Genomic DNA, 22337 nt, shown 5'->3' with positions numbered 1-22337 from the left:
TTCATGGGATGACCCCACGCTCTAGTATTAGGAGTGAAACCTCTCCCTAGCCATTTTCTGCACACCATACATAATTTTATATACCTCGAACATGTTCCCTCCTTACTCATATTTGTTCAAAGGGTTCTTCCAGACAGAGGGCTCCTATCACCTGCAACATACTTCTCTGCTGTAAACTACATGCAAAGTTGTTGTGGAACTTTCCACACATTGAGGGAAATAACCACTACATCCCACTACCTTCTGTCCACAACAGTGGGCAGAGAATGACAGCACACCTTCCTCTCCCTTCGCTGCACCCTTCCGTTGTAACGTTTGCGCTGAAGAATTCTTTTTTGCTCCTTCCCCTGTAGTTACCGAATTGTGCAATTCTGGAAGTCAAAAGTTTCACTGCTGCATCTTCCTTCACCCAGACTGTTTAAAATTCACAATCAATCGTGACTGCGGCACGATTGATTGTAGCTAGGAACTGGAAGATTCAAGGGGATTATTGTATTGAAGAATGGTAGAAAGAAGTTTGATATAGCTATTAATGATAAATTGACTTGTAATATTAAATTGAGAAGAGGTATAGCTAAAACAAATGATTTTGAAGGAATTTGGAAACAGTTCCTAATATTTGTGTTATCTAAGGGAAGTGGGAAACCGCCAGCAGAAGAAACTATGAGATTTTGGAATCAGGAATGAGATCCCGAGGTGGGGGGGGTGCACTTATATGTTAAGTTTGATTATGTTATGTTGATATGATATTATGTATTCAACATTTATTCAACATTTATGTAGTATGTTGTTTTCTTTAATTGTAATGCTGTAGGTTTAAGTATTGTGGGGGGAAAATAAAAAATATTATAAAAAAAAATTCACGTAGCAAAAGCAAGGTGGGCAAAATGGTGGCAGGTGAGCAGCAGGTGGGCGCGGAAGTAAAAGACTAGCTTCAGCTTCATGAATTTTAAACCAGGTAATGTGAAGGAAGCTCAGCAGGGAACCTATGATCTTCTGGAGTTGCATACTTCCTGGGAACAAACAAACAAAAGTCTTCAGTACAAATATAATCTACCTACATCTCATAGCCGTGGGGGGGGAGGGGGAGGGACATTCAAAGAAACAGCAGAAAGAGAAGAGGTGATTGGCTTTGGGCAAGGAAGAAACATGTCTGCAAGCTGACCTGGAGTCATGTGATCATGCCCCCAGCAACATCACATGACACATCACAGCCACACATCCTCAAAACAACACAAGCTCCTGAAATCAGGCAGCTGCACCACTAGGAATGTCTGTCCCTGGAAAATCCATTTCTGTTTTGGCTTGATGGAGTTTTATGGCACGTACGACTCACTTTGCTTCTGTGAGCTGAGATGTGGTCTGTTCCCCAAACTCCAGGAACTTTTTGTTTCTTTGGGGGCAGGGAGATCTGCAATTTCTGGCCAAATTTGAGCAAATTATGCAAATTCGGCCATAACTTGCAGATTTTGCACAGATTTTGCGCAATTTCAGCTGTAATTTGTGCATATTGCAGAACCTTCCAAAAATATGCAAAATTCCCAGAAAACCCACAAACTGACCCGATTTGCTGCCGATTGACTTGTGCACCACTGCAGGAACTGAAATGAAGTCCAGGGAGGGGTGAGCCTAGGAAAACCGGTCAAACTCTACACCCCAAATAGATTTCTCCAACATCCCCACACACCGCTTCTTTGTTATTAATCTAGAAAAGCCTTCAGAAAGCAAATAAACACTGCAACCTTTGCTCACCGAGGAATTGTTCCAGCACCTTTGTCATTTTCAGTTTGTAAGGAGGCAAGCGTACTACATAGTGGGGAAAATGTTTGGTTCAACAGTAGGCTCTCCAATATTTGTGCAGGGCTGGGAAATTTGTGACTCTCCAGATGTGATGGCCAAAACTCCCATGATCCCTCATCATTGGCTATGCTAGCTAGGACTGCTGGGAGTTTTAGCCAAAACATCTGAACGGCCACGGGTTGCCCACCCCTGCTACTTTCTCTTTTCTGCACCCATTATAAGGAGGGACACTGACAAACATATGCATTTTTATCACACAGATGTGGACGAGCAAAGGACTCTTCGTTTTATTTTTGCCAGGAGACCAAAAATTACTTCTCGCCCTTCAAACGTAACAGGCTTAAAACAACAACAGATACATATTCACATTGCGAGCCAAGGATGGAGCAAAGTCCCCACGAGCAGAAAATAAGATGTTGAAACACAGAACAGCCTTCTCAAAAACATTTGCAGTTTCTAACTGCTGTCCAAAAATCACATGTTGAATGATTACTTAAACATTCCAGAGTGAATAGCCTAGAGGGATGGTAATGTATGTGAATGAGAAAGGGCTGGGGGGGGGATGGGTAAAGAGAAGGCGCTCAGCATCGGGATAACTACTCTGAATTGGGCCCAGTTTGCTTCTCAATCTAGCCTGGGGTGTGTTCCTCTTCTTAACAGTGCTACAGGGCTTAAGTTAGATGAATGGCCGGGAACCGATCCAGATGCTGTTGTGACATTCCCCAAAACTTCACAATGATTGCCAACCATTAATAGCATTTTTGGCTGCTTCTCCAAGGAGGCCAAGGCTTGTCTGGGCCATGGAGATGTCTTCTTCATTGCCCAAACAGCAGGTTACTCCAGCTCATGGATTGAGGATATGCCTACCCAGTTTGGGGACGTACAAAATGTTTCCAGAAATGGAGATTAGCCATTCCTTATCTCAAAATGCATTGCCAGATGTAATGTGCTACCCACAACACCTACCACTGACTAATTCTTTCAGACGGAAAATCCTCATGTTGAGATTGGGTCTATCTAAACTGCGAAGCTCACGGATACAACGTCTGGTCAAATCTTTGGACTTTGGACTTAACCTCATGATGAGTTCTGTACGGCGATGGGCAAACATACCCCAAATGAGTAGGTAATTTCCTCAGAAAGCAACAATTTCATCCATGTAATCTCAGATGAGAGTTCTCCCTTAACTGGAGATCTCCCTCTATGTATATGAGTTTTTGCTCTTGCATGATATCAAACTGTATCTTGAGAGCTGGAATTTGGAATAGCATCATGTCATACTGTGTCACCACATTATCTATCCCTTGTCGTTTCCACATGGCCTTTAACTAAATGTTTCCTCACCATTGCTGGTCAGTATATGGAGGAAAGAAATATGGATCAGTATTCGGAGGTGTGTACAAACCATGTGGCTGTTCTTTCAAACACAACTGGCTTATTGAAAGAGTTCAGATGCCAACCTTTCCCCAAAGAGTTAAAGTGACATCACATTTCTTCCTGAAAGAAAACGGATAAACCAACCAACTCTGCACATGGGCTGAAACACTAAGGATTAGATGTAGAGTGCATGTGCTCCAAAGTTCACAATCTATTCAGAAATTAATACCAAATTGGTAAGACAGCAATCCAAGGTGGCTACGAATGCATGGGTTTCGACCAAATGAGCCCAAATCTATGGCACCACTACTTATGCAGAACTCAACACCTTGCACATTTTGGTGAGATTTTGTTTGGTCCTAAGAAAATTATTGCCCATTCTGGATTACATTTTCCCTCATGGACGATCCCAGCCATCTTTGTTTTCATTTTTTTAAAAAATTGCACTGGTTTGATTGGACCTCTTTGGGCTTTGCTTGAAATTCTTCTGTCTTCGCCTCAATATCTCACTGGTCTCAATGCAAAATTAATCGACAGCCTGGGACTTTGTGGAACTCCTACACACACACACACACACACACACACATGCGTATTATGAGAGAAGTAGAAAAATCTCTTCCTATCTTCTTTCACCACACCATTATCCTCCTCTATATCATGTCCCCCACCTGAGCTAAACGGTCCCAAATGGCGTAACCTTTCCTCGTAGGGGAGATGCCTTCACAGCATCTGTTCCCTTCTCATGAGGCACCCAAAGCCTTCACTTCCAAAGTTACCAAATGGTACTGAAGAAGGGACGTCGGGCGTTCATTTTATTTTTACTTCCCAGTGTCTGATAGCTGTTGGCAGTAGCCTGTCATTGCTGTACTTGACCTCCACTTGGTATGTTGGTATACTCAAGAGCTGCTACAGGAAGTAGAATAAGGCAAGGGTTGTAGAAATGTGGCCAAACAAATACAGCCACTTATGCTTGGCCTGTGTGTAGCAGCAGAGCAAAGCTATGGGGTTATTCCGACCTTGCCATGGAAGAGTGGAACAAGAGGTTCTACTTTTTATGATAAACAGGTTGCGTTTGCAAAATTCACTCCGTGCAGAGGGATTGAAAGAGCCAGAGAGCAAGAAAGAAAAAAGGCTATAGACAGTTGCCTTCTGCAGACGGACAAACTGCAGCATTAAAGTCACTTGTTCATGCTGCCACAAGCCCATTTTGTAGCCTCAAATCATGACGCTGAACAGAAAAGGGTGTCAGGGTGTATTTGCAGGAGTCGTAATATCAGGAAAATATAAAAAAATCACAAAACTGGAGGCCTGCAGCCAAGGTTGGGGCACATCAACCGTTATGCCAAGGTGGGGAACATCAAGCCTGTGGGCCAGATACAGCTCATGAGGCCTCTCCAAAGAGACAGGGGGTCTTCTCCTCCTCACACACCCCTCCCTCCACAAAGCAATTAATCTGGGGGGAAGGCTTCAATTAGTTGGGAATTTTGTAACCTCAACTGCCAGTTACATGAAGGGAGCGGTATTGCAGTTAGTTAATGCATGGGTATAGCTAGCCTTAGACTCTCTATAGCCTACTGTGTGGTTTCCTGGTCCTCTCCTTCCTCCCCCACCCCCCTCTGCCTTCCTCCATTGCTGGGAGCTCATAGCTTGCACATGTACGCTCTCCTGCCTGTGTAAAGGAACACAAAAATGGACTGAACCCTCTTGAAACCCTATGCTGTGCCTGCATTTTTATATGCAGGACTATTTATTTATTTATTTATTTCATTTCTATATCGCCCAATAGCCGAAGCTCTCTGGACAGTTTACAACAATTCATAAAATACAATATATAAATATAGCATAAAAAACAGCCAAAAATGTACATATAGAAGAGTTTTGTGAACCGCCCAGGGAGCTTCAGCTATTGGGTGGTATAAAAATGCAATGAATGAATGAATGAATGAATGAATGAATGAATGAATGAATAAAGTATGTACACTGCAAGGCTTCACCACTTCAAGTTTAACAAATACCATTGTAACCAGCTGCTATTGCTCATCATCATCATCATCATCATCATCATCATAATCACATGTTTGCATGACAGGCAGGCAGCCAGTGAGAATTGAGGTAGTGCATAGCATCGTCATCGTCATCATCACCATCACCACCACCAGTGTCTGGCCAGAGCAAGAGGCAGGAGTACAAGTAGGTTGCAATGGGTGAAGAGGAGGAGCAAATCCAGGAGGTTCTCATCAGTGGGACCCTGGGAGGGTGTGGGGCCTTAGCCAGTGCCCTGTCATGCCTACCTTTGATAGCAGCCCTGGCCAAAAAAACACAACACAATGCAAAAGCAATGTATAATACGAACGCTATGTCATGTGTGTACAAGCTAGTGTCCAAGTTAGCCCTTGGAAAATTCTAAATCAGAGGAAATGGAAGTTTGGGTACAACTTCGCTCACTTCAACCATCGACAACAATGCCTACCCAAAATAGCCTCTCCCACACTGGCCAAATAACCCTCATTGTTTCATGAGAACGGGGAGAGCTTTGGCTTTCCAAAATCATGTGAAATTGAGTCACATGCGCCATACACATATAATACATTCACGTTGCTATTGCTGGTAAATAATCATCCTTTTCCTTGCCCCCATCATCTCCATGAGGGTTTAGTTTTCCTGTGAATGATTAGCTAGTACATTTATATCCATTATCCCACCCTTCCTCCAAGGAGGTCTGGATGACACAGATGTATGTGTTAAGGGTTTTCCTGCTTTCCGTGCCTTTATTGTTCCTTTACTGCAAGGGCAGGGAGTATTTTTCCCATTGAGGTGCTCATTGCCTCTGTTAAGATGTACAGGGTTCAACATTCAAGTAGTGGATTGCCCAAAGTGGGTGACGTTATGGGCATGTCTCTAGGGTGGCCATGTCCCTCTTTTACAGAAGACCATCTTCTATTTGAAGGGGTGCCAGAGGACTGAAGTTGTCTTTTATTTTAAGTGCTGTTCAGTCCAAGTCTGTTTTAAAGTTAAAGAAGCATAAGAACTGTAGCGCCTGTAGCACCTGTCACCTGGTCAAAGTTGTCTGCTCTATAGTGAAATGTACAGTATTTCTGTTAAAATTCTACTAATTTCTAAATTTGCATCTTTATATATAAAATAGTGTAGGCAAATGTTATGCAGGTTGGTTTGCTATTTTGTCTTCTATTCTGGTGATTTCCTCTCTCTCTCTCTCTCTCTCTCTCTCTCTCTCTCTCTCCAGAAATGGCCATCCTATGTGACACTTACCTTTGTTCAGTGTGCAATGCAGGGGGGAACATGTTTATATCTATGTATTCTCTTTCCCCAACTTGTCCAAGGTGCCCTCCATCAGTTTTGTAGTCAGAGACGGAGAAGGAAGAAAATAATATATTAAAAGACTTGGAGTGGGGCTGTTAAGGAGTGTGGTCTTAGGAAGAGTCCAGAGGTCCAGAATGAGATGTCTAGAGGTCCACATTTGACCCTGAGTTTCCCCACCTTGCTTTCTCTGCCCAGTGTTCCATGTTTTATCTCACAACTATGTAGGTTTGATCTGCATTGGGCTGGATCCAGTTGTGAGAGGTAGAAGGATTGGGCTCCCTTCTCCCCTATAGTGGGCATCCCCTTAAAGGATCTAGGGGATATGGAACCAAGACCAGATCAGTAGGAGGGCTGCAAGCTTGCCACATCTTGGGTGGTGAAAAGCGGGTTCACATTCGTGGCCTGTGCAGTGGTCAGACAGCAGGTGGGATCCACATCTTACGCCTTGGCCAATCCTATTCAAGCTAAAGGAAAAATAAAGTTGTGGCCAAAGTGTTAATCCACCTAAGTGTTGATTTTGTTCCCTTCTCTCCTTTGCCCAGACCCAACTAGGCACTGCACCACATAAGCCAGCCTGCGGTTTGTGGTCCCTCCTGTTTGTTCTGGTTGCCTACTCCTTGTCTAGAGAAAGAAAGGGAAGAGAAAGCCAGAAGGAAGAAACTGAGAAGAAAATGGGCAGAGAGGGGTGGGGGATGTTGTATTGGTAGGGTCTGAAGAAGTGAAGTATGCTCAAGTTCCATATTGACTTCAAGCCAAGTGCCACTTAAATCTTTGACTGCAGGCCTCTGGTCCTGTATATTATGCTTACAGAAGATGAATTCCAATGTCACATTTTTTCCCACCGCAAAGGAACACCCGTGGAGGAATGCATGGGAAGAAATACTGTTGAAAAATGCAAACATCCATGTGCCAATGCCCAAAAAAAGATCTGAGCGAAAGAGCGTGCAGGCATCTGATCTCCTATCCATGGAACTTTTCTGTATATGTTTTAATGTGGCATCCATACATATGTTTTCTCATGAGTATTTCTCCACAGAGAAGATCCATGGTAGAGGTAAAAGTCATTAGAATCAGCCTTAGAAAACCAACACAGTTGTCTGATGGACTTTGTTCACCAAATGTATGGATGCTTCTGAGATATTCTGACAGTGGTTTCAATTTCCCTGGTCTTCTCTCCAAAGTCAGCTTGATGAATTAGAATTCTACATTGGTATCAATTTATTTTTATTCATGAAATTTGTTTAGTGCAAATGATCAGTTCCTTCCTCCCTCCATCTCTGTCTTATGAATGCACATATGCACATTGCTAAAACCATTGGGCCCTGTTCAGAAGACACCTTAAACCATGGCTTTAACCATGGTGAATAAAGCAAAAAAGCCTTTTTCAACATGGTTAAAGCCATGGTTTAAGTTGACTTCTGAACAAGCCCTTGATGTGATATGTGATGTGATAGCACATAGTTGTAGTGAGATTATTTTTAACGTGGCATTTTTACTGATGTACATCTGTACAATGGTAAAACACTCCAAAAGAAGAATTTTGGCGAAATCATACATGTGGTTGTGTCTGGAGTGCATTTTTCACTGTGTTTATAAATGTGCATGCAACTATTACAAAGAGGCAGGGAAAATGGGAGAAGAACTGAGTGATAAAACCCACTTAGAATGGGTAGATTCTCCAGGCTTTTGTTTCTTCCCCCAAGTAGCTCAATACTGCAGGCACTACCGTTAGCCGGGGGCTATCAGGCAGATTTAGCCAAATGTTTAATCTAGTACCTCTGTTAAGCAAATATTTGATTGATAATAAAATAATATTCTTTGACTGTAAAGCTAATGTTCCTTTGGATTTCACCTGGTTATGGAACTTCCCCTAATTTGCAAACTCAGGACAGCTACAATCAGGGGTCTGTGTGTGTGTGTGTGTGTGTGTGTGTGTGTGTGTGTGTGTGTGTGTGTGTCTGTGTCTGTGTCTGTGTCTGTAACTCATATACCACATGATCCAGTAATGGCCACCAATTTGGATGGCTTTAAAAGGGGGTTGGATAAATTCCTGGAGGCAAAGACTATCAATTTTCTACTAGCCCTGATGGTTGTGTGCTGTCTCCAGTATTCGATGCAGTAAGTCTGTGTACCCCAGTTTCTGGGGAACATGGGTTCAAGGGTGCTGTTGCACCATGTCCTGCTTATTCATCCCTGGTTGACAACTGGTTGGCCACTGTGTGAACAGAGTGCTGAACTAGATGGACCCTTGGTCTGATCCAGCATCAGGGCTCTTCTTATGTTCTGAGAGAGAGAGAGAGAGAGAGAGAGAGAGAGAGAGAGAGAGAGAGAGAGAGAGAGAGAGAGAGAGAGAGAGAGAGAGAGATTAAATGGATAGATGGTGGGGGGATTAATTGATGGATTGAAAGGGGTTGTAGATGGATGGATAGATGGATGGATGTGTTTGTGTGAGAAGATTGGGGGAGAGGGAAAGCCCAAAAGGATGAATGAGGGGATGGATTAATGAATGCATTGATGGGGTGTGAATAGATAGATGGAGGGCATGCACACACACACCCCCTGCAAGAGTGTGCCATTAAGAGAATGTGGCCCATGACACAGAAAATATTATCCACTCTACTTCACAGGAAGAAGGACAAAAAATGGACCAATGTTGCAGGGGCCAAATCAATGGAAGTTCATTGAGCTTCACCACCTGGACAGATTTCTCCGACATCCCTAGTAGATTCTGCCTATCAAGCAAACAATTCTCAATGATGAGAAAGAGAAGAAGCAATAACAGCTAATGACAATGGTGGTGAGAAGATCGACTCAATGGGTGAGGGGACCCATGGAAGGTCCCTAAAAAAACCTGGAGACAGTACTGCCCTCTACTGCCCAGTCTGACTTGCATTTGGATCTCAGCCATGCTATCCTCTAATGTACTGTGCCTCTCAGGACCAATCCCTGAGAGACAGGAGCTCTGCCCCCATGATGTGGCTCTCTTTCTAGTGCTGTGCTAGAAGAGGTGGCCCATATGCTCTTAATAAAGCTGTTTGTCACAGTAAAACGGAATATCAACATGACCTTCTGGATAGAAAACAAAACTATCCATCATTTTCTGTGAATCATTTGGAGAGGGTTTTGGTAAAGAGTTGTTATTGATAGTGAAAAAGTAGGATGCGGTTTTGTTTTCCCTTTACGCAAATAAAACTCTTTCTCTGCCCCCAAATTGAGAGGGCCTCAAAACAATTGCAAAATGACAAGCTTTAATTTCTTTAGGCAGGGGGAGGAAGGACAATATGTACTGGAACAAACTCTTTTTTATATAGGGATTTCAGTACACGCACAAATAAGGAGGAAGGGTGCATAAGAAGAGGCCTGGTGCTGGATCAGACCAGGAAACCCATCTAGTCCAGCATTCTGATCACACAGTGGCCAACCTGCTGTCAACCAGGAAACCCAAAAGCAGCACATGTGTGCAACAGCACCTTGCTGCTCCCCTGAAAAAAAGAGCTGCGGACTTTATCTCAAAGATAGTGCTGATATTGCCTCCAGAGAATGGACTGAGTCATCCAGGGTGTGCTGGGAAAGAAGTGGCAAGAAGTTAGGTGAGTCATCTTTGCAATGTGCAAAACAATACACAGAGGGTGGCAGGGGGCGGGCAAATCCTGCTCCCATTACCATTATCACAGGTTGAGGTTCAACAGTGCCCTTGAAGACAGCAAGAAGACCACTCAACCACAGCTTCTTCCCATGCTGTTTCCATGACCTCAAAGATCCAGCAACAAATGGGCATGACCAATCAGGTGGGTCCTTCCCACCTGCTTTGGGAAGGGCCTATGGGATTGCTTCTCTCACATGATGCCAGGCCTTTCAGTGTTATGGGAACCATGTTAGGTAGGGTGGACAGTTCTCAAAAAAAGGAAAAATCACTAAAAAATAGATCCCCAACCTGCATAATATTTGCATATGCTAATTTATATGGATAAATCGGGGATATTCAATGTGGTGCCCATGGACACATTTCTTGGCAGCCACCAGCATGGTCTGCCCTTCCCACTTTAAGAAGAAGAAAACACATTTTCTTACTGCAGCTGGGATTGCTGTGAAACAGGTGCTGAGAACTATGGGTACAAAGGAGTAGTTTAGTGTATTGCAGCTTAGATACCACCTCTGCCTTGCATTCAATCTTTGAGCCAGATTACTTGTCCTTTTCCACTCCTCTCATGGCAGCCATTTTGTGCTGGTGTCCCGGACAGTTGGTTCCTGTTTTTGTTTGGGAACTCTCTTCCCAGGGAACCTAGACTGGCTTCCTCCATGATGTGATTTAGGAGGCAGGCAAAGACCTTTTTTGTTCCGGCAGGCCTTTGGCGAATAATCAGGACCTCTGTCTGTGCCAAGAACTTTTAAAACAGTCATTTTAAATGTTTAAATATTAGAATATATTTAATATATTTAACTTTGTATATTTCTATTTATAGGCTTTAAATGTATATGTTTTAAATTTTGTAATGCCGCCTTGACACCCAGCTTTGGACAAAAGGCGGGAAAGAAGAAGAAGAAGAGGAAGAAGAAGAAGAAGAAGAAGAAGAAGAAGAAGAAGAAGAAGAAGAAGAAGAAGAAGAAGAAGAAGAAGAAGAAGAAGAAGAAGTGTGGTTAAGCATTATACCTGCATAGTACTAACGCAAGCAAAGCATTTTGAACAGTGGAAGTCCACTACATAAATCGTTGGTGTTGTTAAGTGTTGCTGTGTGTCCATGGTTGATAACATCAAGCAGAACCCGAATAATCCTAGAAGAGCCAAAATGTTTAAATATTTAAGAATTTTATTTCAGGTTTGCCATTAACTCACAAACAGCAGAGACCAACATACAGTATACATGGTATACACAAAGCAGCCAGTACAATCGGCATTTTCGTCCTTTTGCTGTATATCTTGCAAAAGAATATTTTTTTAAAAAAAATAAAAATAAAAGCCCTTCCCTCCCCAAACGCACTGCAACAGAAAAAGATGCCAGTGTTGTATAGTTTTTAAGGGAATCCACTGTTCTGATCCTAAAATGTTTAAGGCAAGCCTCTGAGAAAATCAGTAGCCAATCAATGCATTGCTGGGCAAGACAGAGAAAACAACAAAAATCCACCAATTAATTTCTAAGGAAAGAAGCAAGTCAACTTGAGATCTATACAACCTGCAGACACTTTAGTCGTATCTGCACTACAGACATAGAACAGGTCATTCCCAATCCCTCCCCCCCCCCAGGGAACCCTGGGAATTGTAGTTCTGCAAGGCAAGGTTCTCTGATTGAGACTCCTCAAACTCCATTTCCCAGGATTCTTTGAAATGAAACCACACAACTCTTCCTTGCAAGTAAATCTGCAATGTGTGCTAGCCCATCACACCACACATATCCATGTTACTCCTTTATAGTTCAGGAGACAAAAGGAGCCAAATTTGGTCAGGCTTTTTTTCTTGGTCATCTGCAGGCCATCTGTACACATCACATGATCAGGCAAAAGGCTACTTAAAAGCTTGGTTAAAATGATGTAAACCCAATATAGTTTGATGGTGTAGCAAGAGAGGCCCTAAGGCAGCGGTGGGCAGAAAGTAGTTCAGGATCTACTGTTAGATCTCTAGGTGACTTGCAGTAGATCATCAAAGATTTCTGACTTCAAACTGTTTAACAATAGCAATAATAAAATGGTCCCTGCTTGTGGGTTCCTGGTCATCAGCTGTTTGGCCACTGTATGAACAGACTGCTGGACTAGATGGACCCTTGGTCTGATCCAGCAGGGCTCTTCTTATGTCCCCCACCCCTACCACTAAATTATACTGCTGAAATGAAGAAAACCTGAGATAACCAATCCAGCAGTGGACTTTCCTGTGGAAGGACTGTGAGCTCAGTATGCAAAACAAACTCCTGGCTCAGAATTCTTGAATTTTAAATGTATGTATCCCAATGGTAGATCAAAAGGTCCTAGTAAAGCAAAGATGATCTTGCTAGCCTAATGCCTAAGGCATCTAGACCTGGATTAATACCGTCAAACACTAGCATCAGATTTGCCCAGTCAAATGTCTGATACATTTCTCTTGGTCCAAATGAAAATAGTTTGGATCAGAAAACCCCTCGCTTGAAACCACAAGACCTAGATCCAATGCTCCACACCTTCCAGATGTCACATGCTTCTGTCTCGTCAGTGACATACACTGATTTATAAGGAAATGGGACATTGAATAATTGTTATGGTCATTGTAGACCCAAGCAAAGAAAAGGATGGGTGGCGTTTGTCCTACTAATAATGGTTGTATGATGATTTGGCGTGCAAGGAGGGGGGACTAGATCCCAAGGATAAATATCTATGTATGATCTGCAAAACATCTGGGAGTACGGAAGATAGTACAGTTGAGTTCGAAAGACATATTTAAATTACAGACATAAATTGGCTGAACAGCTGTTCCCTTTTCCCAAGGAAACTTGGGAACAGTGGTTTGGGGATCGGGAAAGAATAGGTACCTGGAAGTTCTCAGCACCCTTGCCACACTACAGTTCCCAGGATTCTTGGGGGGGGGGGCAGGGCATGTCACAAACTGATATGAAATTATACATATCAGTAGTCTTCAACTGGTGGGTCACGACCCAAAAGTGGGTTGCAAGATCAGTCCAGATGGGTCACAGCAAAGCTGTTGCCACCATGTTGGGCATGGAGAAAATTGTGAAAGTGGGCCCCATTTTGCAGGTTGGGAGTTCGAGGTGGGTCTCAGGTCTGGATCAGTTGAAGACCGCTACCCTAAGATTTATCTTGAAAATGGAGATTGTCTGCTGCATTGCAGATTTTGCAACTTACTTGATGCCTTTAATTTCACTCTGCTGTCCAATTTATCTTCCTATTTCTTGGCCCCTTCTAAGAACTCACCCATAATCTTTACTAGAGGGCAAATCCTCTCTTATGACCTCTTTTATTTACTCTCTTGAGGGTAAACTGGTTTAGTTGTCCCTTTCGGGGTCCAGGGAATGGGAGCTATGAATTTCTTAGCACCCCTCACCTTACAACCCCCAGAATTTTTTGGACAAGGCAGTGGTGGTGAAACTGACATAAAACCAATACTGGTTTCTGATACTGACATGCTCAGAAACCGATCTGGCAAGAAACAGCAGCTTGAGTATTTACTGGCTGGCTGGAAAGAGGCACATCTGGTTATCTGAATTGTCCCTCTTAAGATTTAAATCTCTGAGATTTCTCTTAAGTATCTGAAGTACCAGAACATTGTAAAAAGAGTCCTGCTGGATCACGCCAATGATCCATCTAGTCCAACATCCCATTTCCCATAATGGCCAACCAGATGCTTCTGGGAAGCCCACAGCCTCTCCAGAAACTGGTATTCGGTGGGAAGTGCCTAGTAATGGTGACCATGTCCAGCTGGGAACTTGTGACTTGTGATGCCTAAATTGGAGATGCAGTGGCACTATTCCTACACCCAATAACCCAACCCATCTTTCACACTTACTTACATGGCTAACAGATATGCAGGTTTCTCAATGGACTCCTCTGGGTACCAAGGAGGAAGGATTGTTTTCTGGAATTTGCTTCTCATCTCCAGCCAGACACACACACACACACACACACACACACACACACATGAATTCCTTCTGCAATCTGATGCACCTGTACATAAACGTGTGGACTGAAGATGATTTACCAACATCTCAAGTGCATATCCACACTACACATTTACAATAGTTTTATTCTGGTTTTGCTGTCATGGGATCCTGCAAAGAATCTTGAGTCATGACTTCTTGGTCCCTAGCCAACAGCTGGTTGGTCACTGTGTGAACAGAGTGCTGGACTAGATGGATCCTTGGTCTGACCCAACATGGCACTTATGTTCTAACTGTAGTTGAGTGAAGGAACTGAAGCTTCTCCATTAATCTCATTTTAGCTCATCTCATAAAAATTATTTGTTTAAAGTCCAGATGATTGATCAGCTTTTTAAAAAAATGGTGGGTGGGCCTAGTCCAAAGACGAACACGAGCAGGGGAAAAGATTTCAAAGAAAAAGACTATAGAGTGCTTGGATGTATTAGGTGTGATATTTCCAGTAAAAATAAGGAAGCATAAAACCTGTGTACAAGGTGTGGGTAATCCCAGATCTTGGTTTGGTCTAAGCAAATTATTTTTTAGATCCTTTTTAACCTTAGTATTGATAATTCTGCACAGAAGTGTAGACATTTGATGGAAACAGTCAAGCACCATGGCATTACAGTGTCATTGGAGGGAAATGTTAACTGATAACATTCTAACACATCCAGCAATAACACTTCCTTCTTCAGTCTCCATCTTATTGCAAATTCAGCCAGCCCCCTTCACAATTTCCTCCTCCTAGCAACACAACAACAAAGATCTGAAGGCCTGATCTCATTCTCACATTCTTTTAACACTGCCCCAAAACTATTAGTTGCAGTGGAACCACTGGACAATCTGGGCTTTGGGACAAGCAGAATATCAGGCTCAGCTATCTTATTTCATAATATCTCTCATATATAATATAATCTTAAAAACTTGTAAACAATCTTTAAGGAGAGAGGGGGTGCTACTACTTTTAGTCAACAATGGCTTCTGGCCCAAATACTCATGGAAAGAGCACCATTTTGTTGGAAGGGATGAGAGTTCCCCCTATTTGCTACGTGTGACACAGAAACAAACAAAACCGTGGACGATATTTCTTCCTAGAAAAATAATAGAAATCCTTTTGGGAGGATGATGGTAGTAATGGTGGCGACTCCTCAATCAGGCACAGTTGAACCAAACTGAAATGGATGCCCTAAGACAGCCTTCTCCAACCCAGTGTGCCCCAGATGTGTCAGACCATTGTTATGGACTTTTGGTTGGCTGTGATTTATGGAAGCTGCAGTCCAAAACAACTAGAGGATGCCAGGTTGATGAAAGCTGCCCTAGGACAAGCCTGAACAGATTGTGACCCATCAAGGGAAACAAATCTCACTAGGCATGAATGGTGGATCGCCAGAGCCTAAATAAACCTCCTGTTTCTTCTCCATGCCCTGGATTTCAAAATGGTGTGTGGAGTGGGTGTGGGTGTGGGTGTGGGTGTTGAACACTTGGATATGTGGCCAATAGCTGTCAATCTCAGCTCCTGCAGGCAAAGGCAGAGGAGGAGCAAATCAGTGGTGGTGGGTAACCACCCAGAGAAGGTCTTAATTGCAAGGAAGCTCAAGGCAGAAGCCCCGTAGTGGTCTGAAAACAATACCTGATCTCATCTGACTAACTGGCACAAGGAAGCCTTCTTGGATCTTGGCCTGTCATCCCAAAGTTGACTCACCCCAGGCCAGCTTCAAGGTTGAGAGGGCCTTTGACAAAATGCCACATGGTTTTGGTGCCCTCTCTACGGTTCCCTAGGGAAAGGGGTTGTTTTAGTGGCACCAAAACACCAGGCAGTGATCATTACATGCAAGCACTCATGCATTGGGGGGGGGGGGGGAGAGAGAGAGAACATCCCAGAAGTTTAGTCAACTTTCAGAGCATTGGGGAAAAGGAATGGCCACATACAGAGAGAGAGAGAGAGTCCTAGAAGTGGATTTGTCTTCCAGGGCATTGTCAAAAACAAATATGGTGGTCTTCTGGTGCTGGTAGGAGTAGAGGCACCAAGGCAAGTGTCAATGGAGGTCCCTGCCCAGATGCCGAGGCTCCAATAGGTGTTCAAGGATGTTAGCCACTGATACCAGGCCTAGACAGCACTGGATGGTGACACATGAGGCTGAAGCTCCACCCAACATCCCTAAGACCACAAACTCAAGATGCACTCTGGATTCAAATCCTAACAGAGAGTTGTTTTTGGCTTTACAGGTTACAACAGGTATAGGCCTGCTCCAGGATGAACTATACCATTGTGGCCCCATCTCAGTCATCTGTAAGTCCTCTCTTTTGCTTTGCAGAATGAAGGGCAATGCATTCTTTCCATCTATGCTAAGTAGGCAGTATTTTGCTCTTTGCAAAGCCCAGGCAACAAGCATAGCGACTGTTCCTCCTTGTCTTTTTGGAAGGGAACAACCGCTGTATTCTAGTAAAGAGATTTACAATAGAAAATATTAAGGTGCAATATCAAACTAACAAGCACCCAGACAAGAACACCATAGCATAGCGTGAAAACTTCTCTATATTCTACTTAGCATAATAGTTGATTTGGTCTGGACATTAGAGGTCCAAATCAACAGGCCACCTAACAGTATGGTTACACACACACACACCAAAACCAACTTGTTCAAGTAGCATCAAAGGATCATTATGAGAACAACAAATTGATCCTTTTCATACACAGTACAAAGCTAGCCTGGGAAATATCCAATCCTCTGGAGATGAAGGGAAGTTCAGGTCCACGGTATTTTGCACAAGGATCTCTGAACACATTCACTTAAAACAGTGAAATGGGAAGGTGGGTAGTTTTGAGTAATTGAAGAATTAAAAGAAGAAGAAAAAGAAAAGCGTCTGGAGACTTTAGATCGTGTGTGTGTGTGTGTGTGTGTGTGTGTGTGTGTGTGTGTGTGTGTGTGTGTTATGGCAGGGGGTGATGGGAAAATTAAATGCACCCTTCCACCCCCACACTGCAAGGCACAGTGTCATGGAAACAACCAACGGAAATAGGCAACTAAGAAATGGTTTGCTTCAACCAAGGAGGACTCACGAGAAAACAGGGTCAAGCACCATTAAAACTTACAATGGTTTGGTCCATAAACGTTAAGAGAAATAAAGCTACAAATCAGAGAAATAAAGCTACAAATCAGTGACTGTTTGTCAGCCCTGCACAGAAACATGGAAGTCAGAAAAAAAGGAAGGAGAAGGGAAGAGTGTGTCTAGATACCCACAATGCATCAGAACTGGGGTATGATTCTCTGGTAGGCCTTGGAGGTACCGCATTGTACCCATCGTTAAGCCTTGCATTTTGTTGCAGTTGCAGTGATAATTTCTTATGGTCCACTATAACACTAGGGTGTTTGGGGAGGAGGAGAGAGAGAGGACCCCAACAGAAGATGTTTTGGAACAGGTTGGGGCCACGGCTCTACGGAATGGCCGCCATTGTCTTTTGGTCCATCTTGGACGGCAATTTCTCTCAATTCTGTTCTTGCCTTTCTCCTTCACGCCCGCAGAAGGCCGTGTTGGAGTGTGGGTGGTTTGGCAGCTTCGAGGTAGTTGTTTATTCTTGCTTTACCACTGAGCGACTGGATCGTCAAAAGAAAAAAAGAACACCCTTACTCAGCCCCTTCTCACTGGCACTCTTTCCCTCTGCTCGGTCAAAATCCTTTTGTTTGTTGAAATGCGCTATGTAACAGACACCCCACCCTCCATTCAGTCGACTCCCTCTCCCTCCCCCCGGAGGCTAGATTTTACACTTTCAGCCACTTGTCGGTCAAGAGCCGAAATGCTGCACGTGATGCCTTGGTCAGAAATGGGTCCAGCCCGGTCAGCATGGCCTCAGGGTGCAAAAGTCCAACTCTTGCGGCTTCTTCCTGAGGTTGCAGCGGTCACGGGCCAGCAGGGTGCCACCTCGCCCTGTGCATTTCAGCATGCGCCTCTTAAACCCCCTGCCACAGGTTTTGGAGCACGAGGACCAGGGGGAGACCTCCCACGCGGGGCAGGGATCCCCACATATCCGGATGTCGATGGGCCGTTGCGTGGTGTCGCAAGAGGAGGCCAGCTGGCCGAGGGCGTCGCGGCAAAGCACCATGCGCTTCTGCAGCCCGTTGCCACAGGTGACGGAACAGTCTTCCCAGCTGGTGGTGGCCCACTTGGATGAGGGGCGTTTGTAATCCGGCCTGCCCGTATCCAGGCGATTGGAGAGGCTGAGGATGCTGTTGTTGAGGACTGGCGGGCGCCTCCCATCTTTGCGGTACGAGGACTTGTCCTCTTTGCTCTCTTTGGGCAGGTAGAAGGAGTAGCGCACCCGAGGTGGAGTCATCTTCCCAACCGACAACACCTCCACTGTCAAGGGCTCCAGGATGGGCATAAAGGCTTGGAGGCTTTCCACGGCCGTCCCCGTCCCGCTGTAGCGCAACACGCTGCCCTTGACCATCAGGTCCCTTTCCACGGCCGAGACGATGAAATGTCCATTGAGGAGATATTTGCCATGGCCATTTTTCACCGCCAGGTAGTTGTCGTCACTGATCAAGCCCTTGTAGCCTCTCTGTCTGATGTCGATACTGGAAGCTCCAGCGGGGATGAGCACCACAAAGTTGTAGCCATGCCTTGAGGGGTAAGAACAGGAGAGGGTGGGGGAGAAGAAGACTTTCATATGAGTAGGCAAATTCACATGATGGAGGGCTTACACAAAAGTGGAGAATCTCATTGTTTCGCAGTGAATCTCTCAGAACAACAGTTTTCAAGTCAGGCTCCGCATCCGTACAGGCCATCCTCAGGCCAGCTGCCTGAGGCCCAGTGTCATGGCAGGGCTCAGCATCTGCACTGGCTTTGGGCCTTCCCATCAGACTCAAGTGGCTGGAACTGAGAGTCACCCCCCTGGCCTCTTTTGTGCCCTCACTGCCGCACCACTGAATTTGCCACCCAAAAATTGGTTTCAGTGGGTAAAGAAGTGGCCCTCTGCGGAAAATCAGCCATAGTCCAGCGGCAGCAGCCGAAAGCCGAAAGGGGGAAATGACCAGTTTTCCCCCAGTGCTGAAATGCTGGTAAATTTGGTGGAGATTCTGGACAGATAAAAGAAAGGATTTCTTCACACAGTGCATAGTTGTACTATGGAATTCACTACCAGAAGATGTAGTGACGGCCACCAATTTGGATGGCACTAAAAGGGGATTAGATAAATTCCTGGAGGAGAAGGCTATCAATGGCTACCAGCCCTGATGGTTATGGGCTGCCTCCAGTATCCAAGGCAGTAAGCCTGTGTGCACCAGTTGCTGGGGAACATGGGTGGGATGGTGCTGTTGCACTCATGTCCTGCTTGTGGGTTCCTGATCAACAGCTTGTTGGCCACTGTGTGAACAGAATGCTGGACTAGATGGACCTTTGGTTCTGATCCATCATGGGTCCTCTAATGTTCTGTTGGCATATTGGGGAGGGCAGGGGTATGGGCTCCAGTGGGGGTACAGATGGGGCAACTTAGTTCCCCTACCCCCAGATGTTGCCCATCCCTGTTCTTAATGGTTTACGTTTATTCATTATTTAAATGTATTATGTTTATTCTCTCAAAAGAACATATAAAACTGCTTTACCCTGAGTCAGACCACTGGTCCACCTAGCCCTATACTGTCTAAAGAGCAGCCCTCCAAAATCTTGAGCAGAGATCTTTTCCAGCCCTTCCTGGAGATGCCAGGAATCGAGTCTGATGGGCAGTTTGCATGCAATGCTGGTGCAGTGTCACTGAGCCACGGCCCTAGCCCCCTAAATGAAGTAGGTAGATATTTTTAAAGGAAGCTCACTCACATGGGTTTGGTGAACAACCCTGAGACCTTCTTGCAGCTTTTGTTGTCTCCTCCACACACTCCGCATTTGTCAAACTTCTTTTTGGAGCCAAGTTTCCCATCACATCCAGCCTTGATACATTTGCCCTGGACGCACAGCGAGGTGGAGTCTGGAGAACACGGCGTACCATCCACCACCTGGAGATCACCAAAGCAGAGGACAGCATTCAATGGTTGGGTCCAGATTTAGCCATAGAATAGACATATTAAGATCAATGGGTTTTCAGTCAATCAATCATCGCCAACTTAACTCCCATTGATTTCAATACACCTACTCGAAATGCGGGCTAAAAATGGAACCAAGCCAATGGTACTTTGTTCATATGAAGAGAAGACTGTTCCATCAGGATACAGTGCAATATGAGAGGCCCATCTTGATTTATGTCCTCAGCAAGCTAGAAATAAACACCCTGTCTGGATTGAGGTTGACACTCAGAAGTGATGTGTTCTAATGCAACTGTGCTCTAAACGAAAGAATAAACACACAGGGGCTGGAAATGGTCCTCAATTGCGATGCCTTCATTAAGAAACTTCTCATCATATGGAGCATCTGTAAACTAGGAATGCCAATCCATGGCCCTATGAATGCTTCTCTTATCCTTTGCCCTGCACATTCAGCCTTGGCATACAGAAGGTTTTGAGGTTTAGTGGGGCGTTTATCACTTTTGCCTATGGAAAACACCTTCAGCATGTATCTGACTATTTTGTTGTGGTCTGGGGGCTACCTGGAAGTGCTTAAAAATGACTAGGTACTAGGGGTGTGCACGGACCCCCCGCTCCACCCCGCGGGCCAATCCAAAAATTTCGGATCAGCCCGCTCCACCCATAGTCCACTCCTCTTCACCGCGGAGCTCCGGCTCCAAATCGGAGCTCCGCAGTGGAGGGGAGTGGCGCCAGGTAAGGCCCCCCTCCCTCCTCTCCCTTACCTGCACAGCCCGGTAAGGGACCAAGGGGGAGGGGGGCCTTACCTGCGTCCGTCCGCAGTCCCTCGGCTTCTTCAATTGAGCCCATGGCTCAACTGAAAAAGCCGAGGGAGCACGGACGGACGCAGGTAAGGGAGAGGATGGAGGGGGGGTTACTGGGCCCCGCCGCTGCCGCCGCCCGTGCAGCGACAGCGGCAGGGCCCGGTAAACCCCACTTACCTTTCTGGCAGAGCTCCGGATCGAGGCGAAGGATCCGCCTTCACCTCGATCCTCTTCGCAACGCTCCGCCGGCCCCCCAATCCTCTTCACCTCCGCTTTAAGGGGAGGCGAAGCACCCCGCTCCGCTTCTAATTCGCCGGTCCGATTAGAAGCGGAGCACATCCCTACTAGGTACACTGCCAGGTCTTTAACCACCACCACGATTGTATGTAGCTCTCCATCTGCATTGCAACATACCAGAGGGCTTCCCATACCATTCCAAGACTGATGCAACTGACAAGTGATCACAAACATCTCACAGATAATTTTAGCGAAGTCATATTTCTATCATCAAGCTATCATCTTCCTCAATTAACGAGACAGCGGGGAAATGTATACTCAGAACAACCAGTAAAATGTCTTCATTTAGGTCAAAGAAAAACTATTTCTGCAATACATATGTTTCAAGGAATAATTCGTCTAAACAACCTCAGCATTTTCCCTTTCGTGAGAATACTTTCTAAATTCTCCCCTCTTGTTCTAATTTGAAATATGTAAAGATAAATAATTTTTCATCATTCCCCCCACCCCTGCTTATATGGTCTTTTCTGGCCAACTCCTTTGTCCCAGATCTGCCGTCCTCCCCAGCTTTACCAAAAGGATGGTTTTTTCCCAACTCACCTTCGGAGCCAAGACGTAAAAGTACCCAGTTCCATTGGCTCTGCAGATGAGCTTGCACTTGTCCCGAGGTGACACCCCCGAATACTTGGGGACCCAGGAGACCGTGGCAGTCAGCCGGTTTGTGCTGTGATTGTAGCCGTTGAAAGCCTCACACTGCTCTTCTCGAAAGCTCTTCCCTGGGACTGTGATGGGAGAAAAAAGTCATTCAGTTTCAAAGGCAGCCCCATATAGAGTGCATTACAGTAATGGGTGTCACTAGAACTATTGAAGTGGGGGGGAGACTGGAATGGAGTGGCTGGAATCCTGTTCAGCAGCATTCCACGCTGCAACATTTTGTTGCAGGTCCCACTTATAGAATAGCTTTGTAGAGTTAGAAGGGGCCATTTAGGCCATTGAATCCAAGCCCCTGATCAGCGCAGGAATCTTACTTAAAGCATCCTTGACAGATGGCTGTCCATTTTCTTATTGAATATCTTCAGCAACGGAGGGCCCACCACATCCCTAGGCAGTTGGTTCCATTGTCTGACTGCTCTGGCCATTAAAAAAAAAAAAATCCTCCCCGATTTCAACTGAAA

General features: G+C 44.9%; 1 protein-coding gene across 1 annotated transcript in view; it reads right to left on the bottom strand.

The window, feature by feature from the left end:
• Nucleotides 1-17527: 17527 nt before the first annotated feature.
• ADAMTS15 (ADAM metallopeptidase with thrombospondin type 1 motif 15) overlaps nucleotides 17528-22337 on the bottom strand; it is a 41180-nt gene continuing 36370 nt past the window's right edge. Inside the window, exons 6-8 of the mRNA XM_063139509.1 lie at nucleotides 21763-21944; nucleotides 19923-20098; nucleotides 17528-18730 (exon numbers count right to left, since the gene is read on the bottom strand). Coding sequence (XP_062995579.1) covers nucleotides 17950-18730; nucleotides 19923-20098; nucleotides 21763-21944 — 1139 coding nt within the window. The 3' untranslated portion in view covers nucleotides 17528-17949. The remainder of the gene's footprint in view (nucleotides 18731-19922; nucleotides 20099-21762; nucleotides 21945-22337) is intronic.

Source organism: Elgaria multicarinata, chromosome 12 (genome assembly GCF_023053635.1).
Source record: "Elgaria multicarinata webbii isolate HBS135686 ecotype San Diego chromosome 12, rElgMul1.1.pri, whole genome shotgun sequence".
NCBI classification, from domain to species: domain Eukaryota; kingdom Metazoa; phylum Chordata; class Lepidosauria; order Squamata; family Anguidae; genus Elgaria; species Elgaria multicarinata.
The sequence above is the reverse complement of the archived record's forward strand: the minus strand, read 5'-3'. Positions and strand labels throughout refer to the sequence as shown.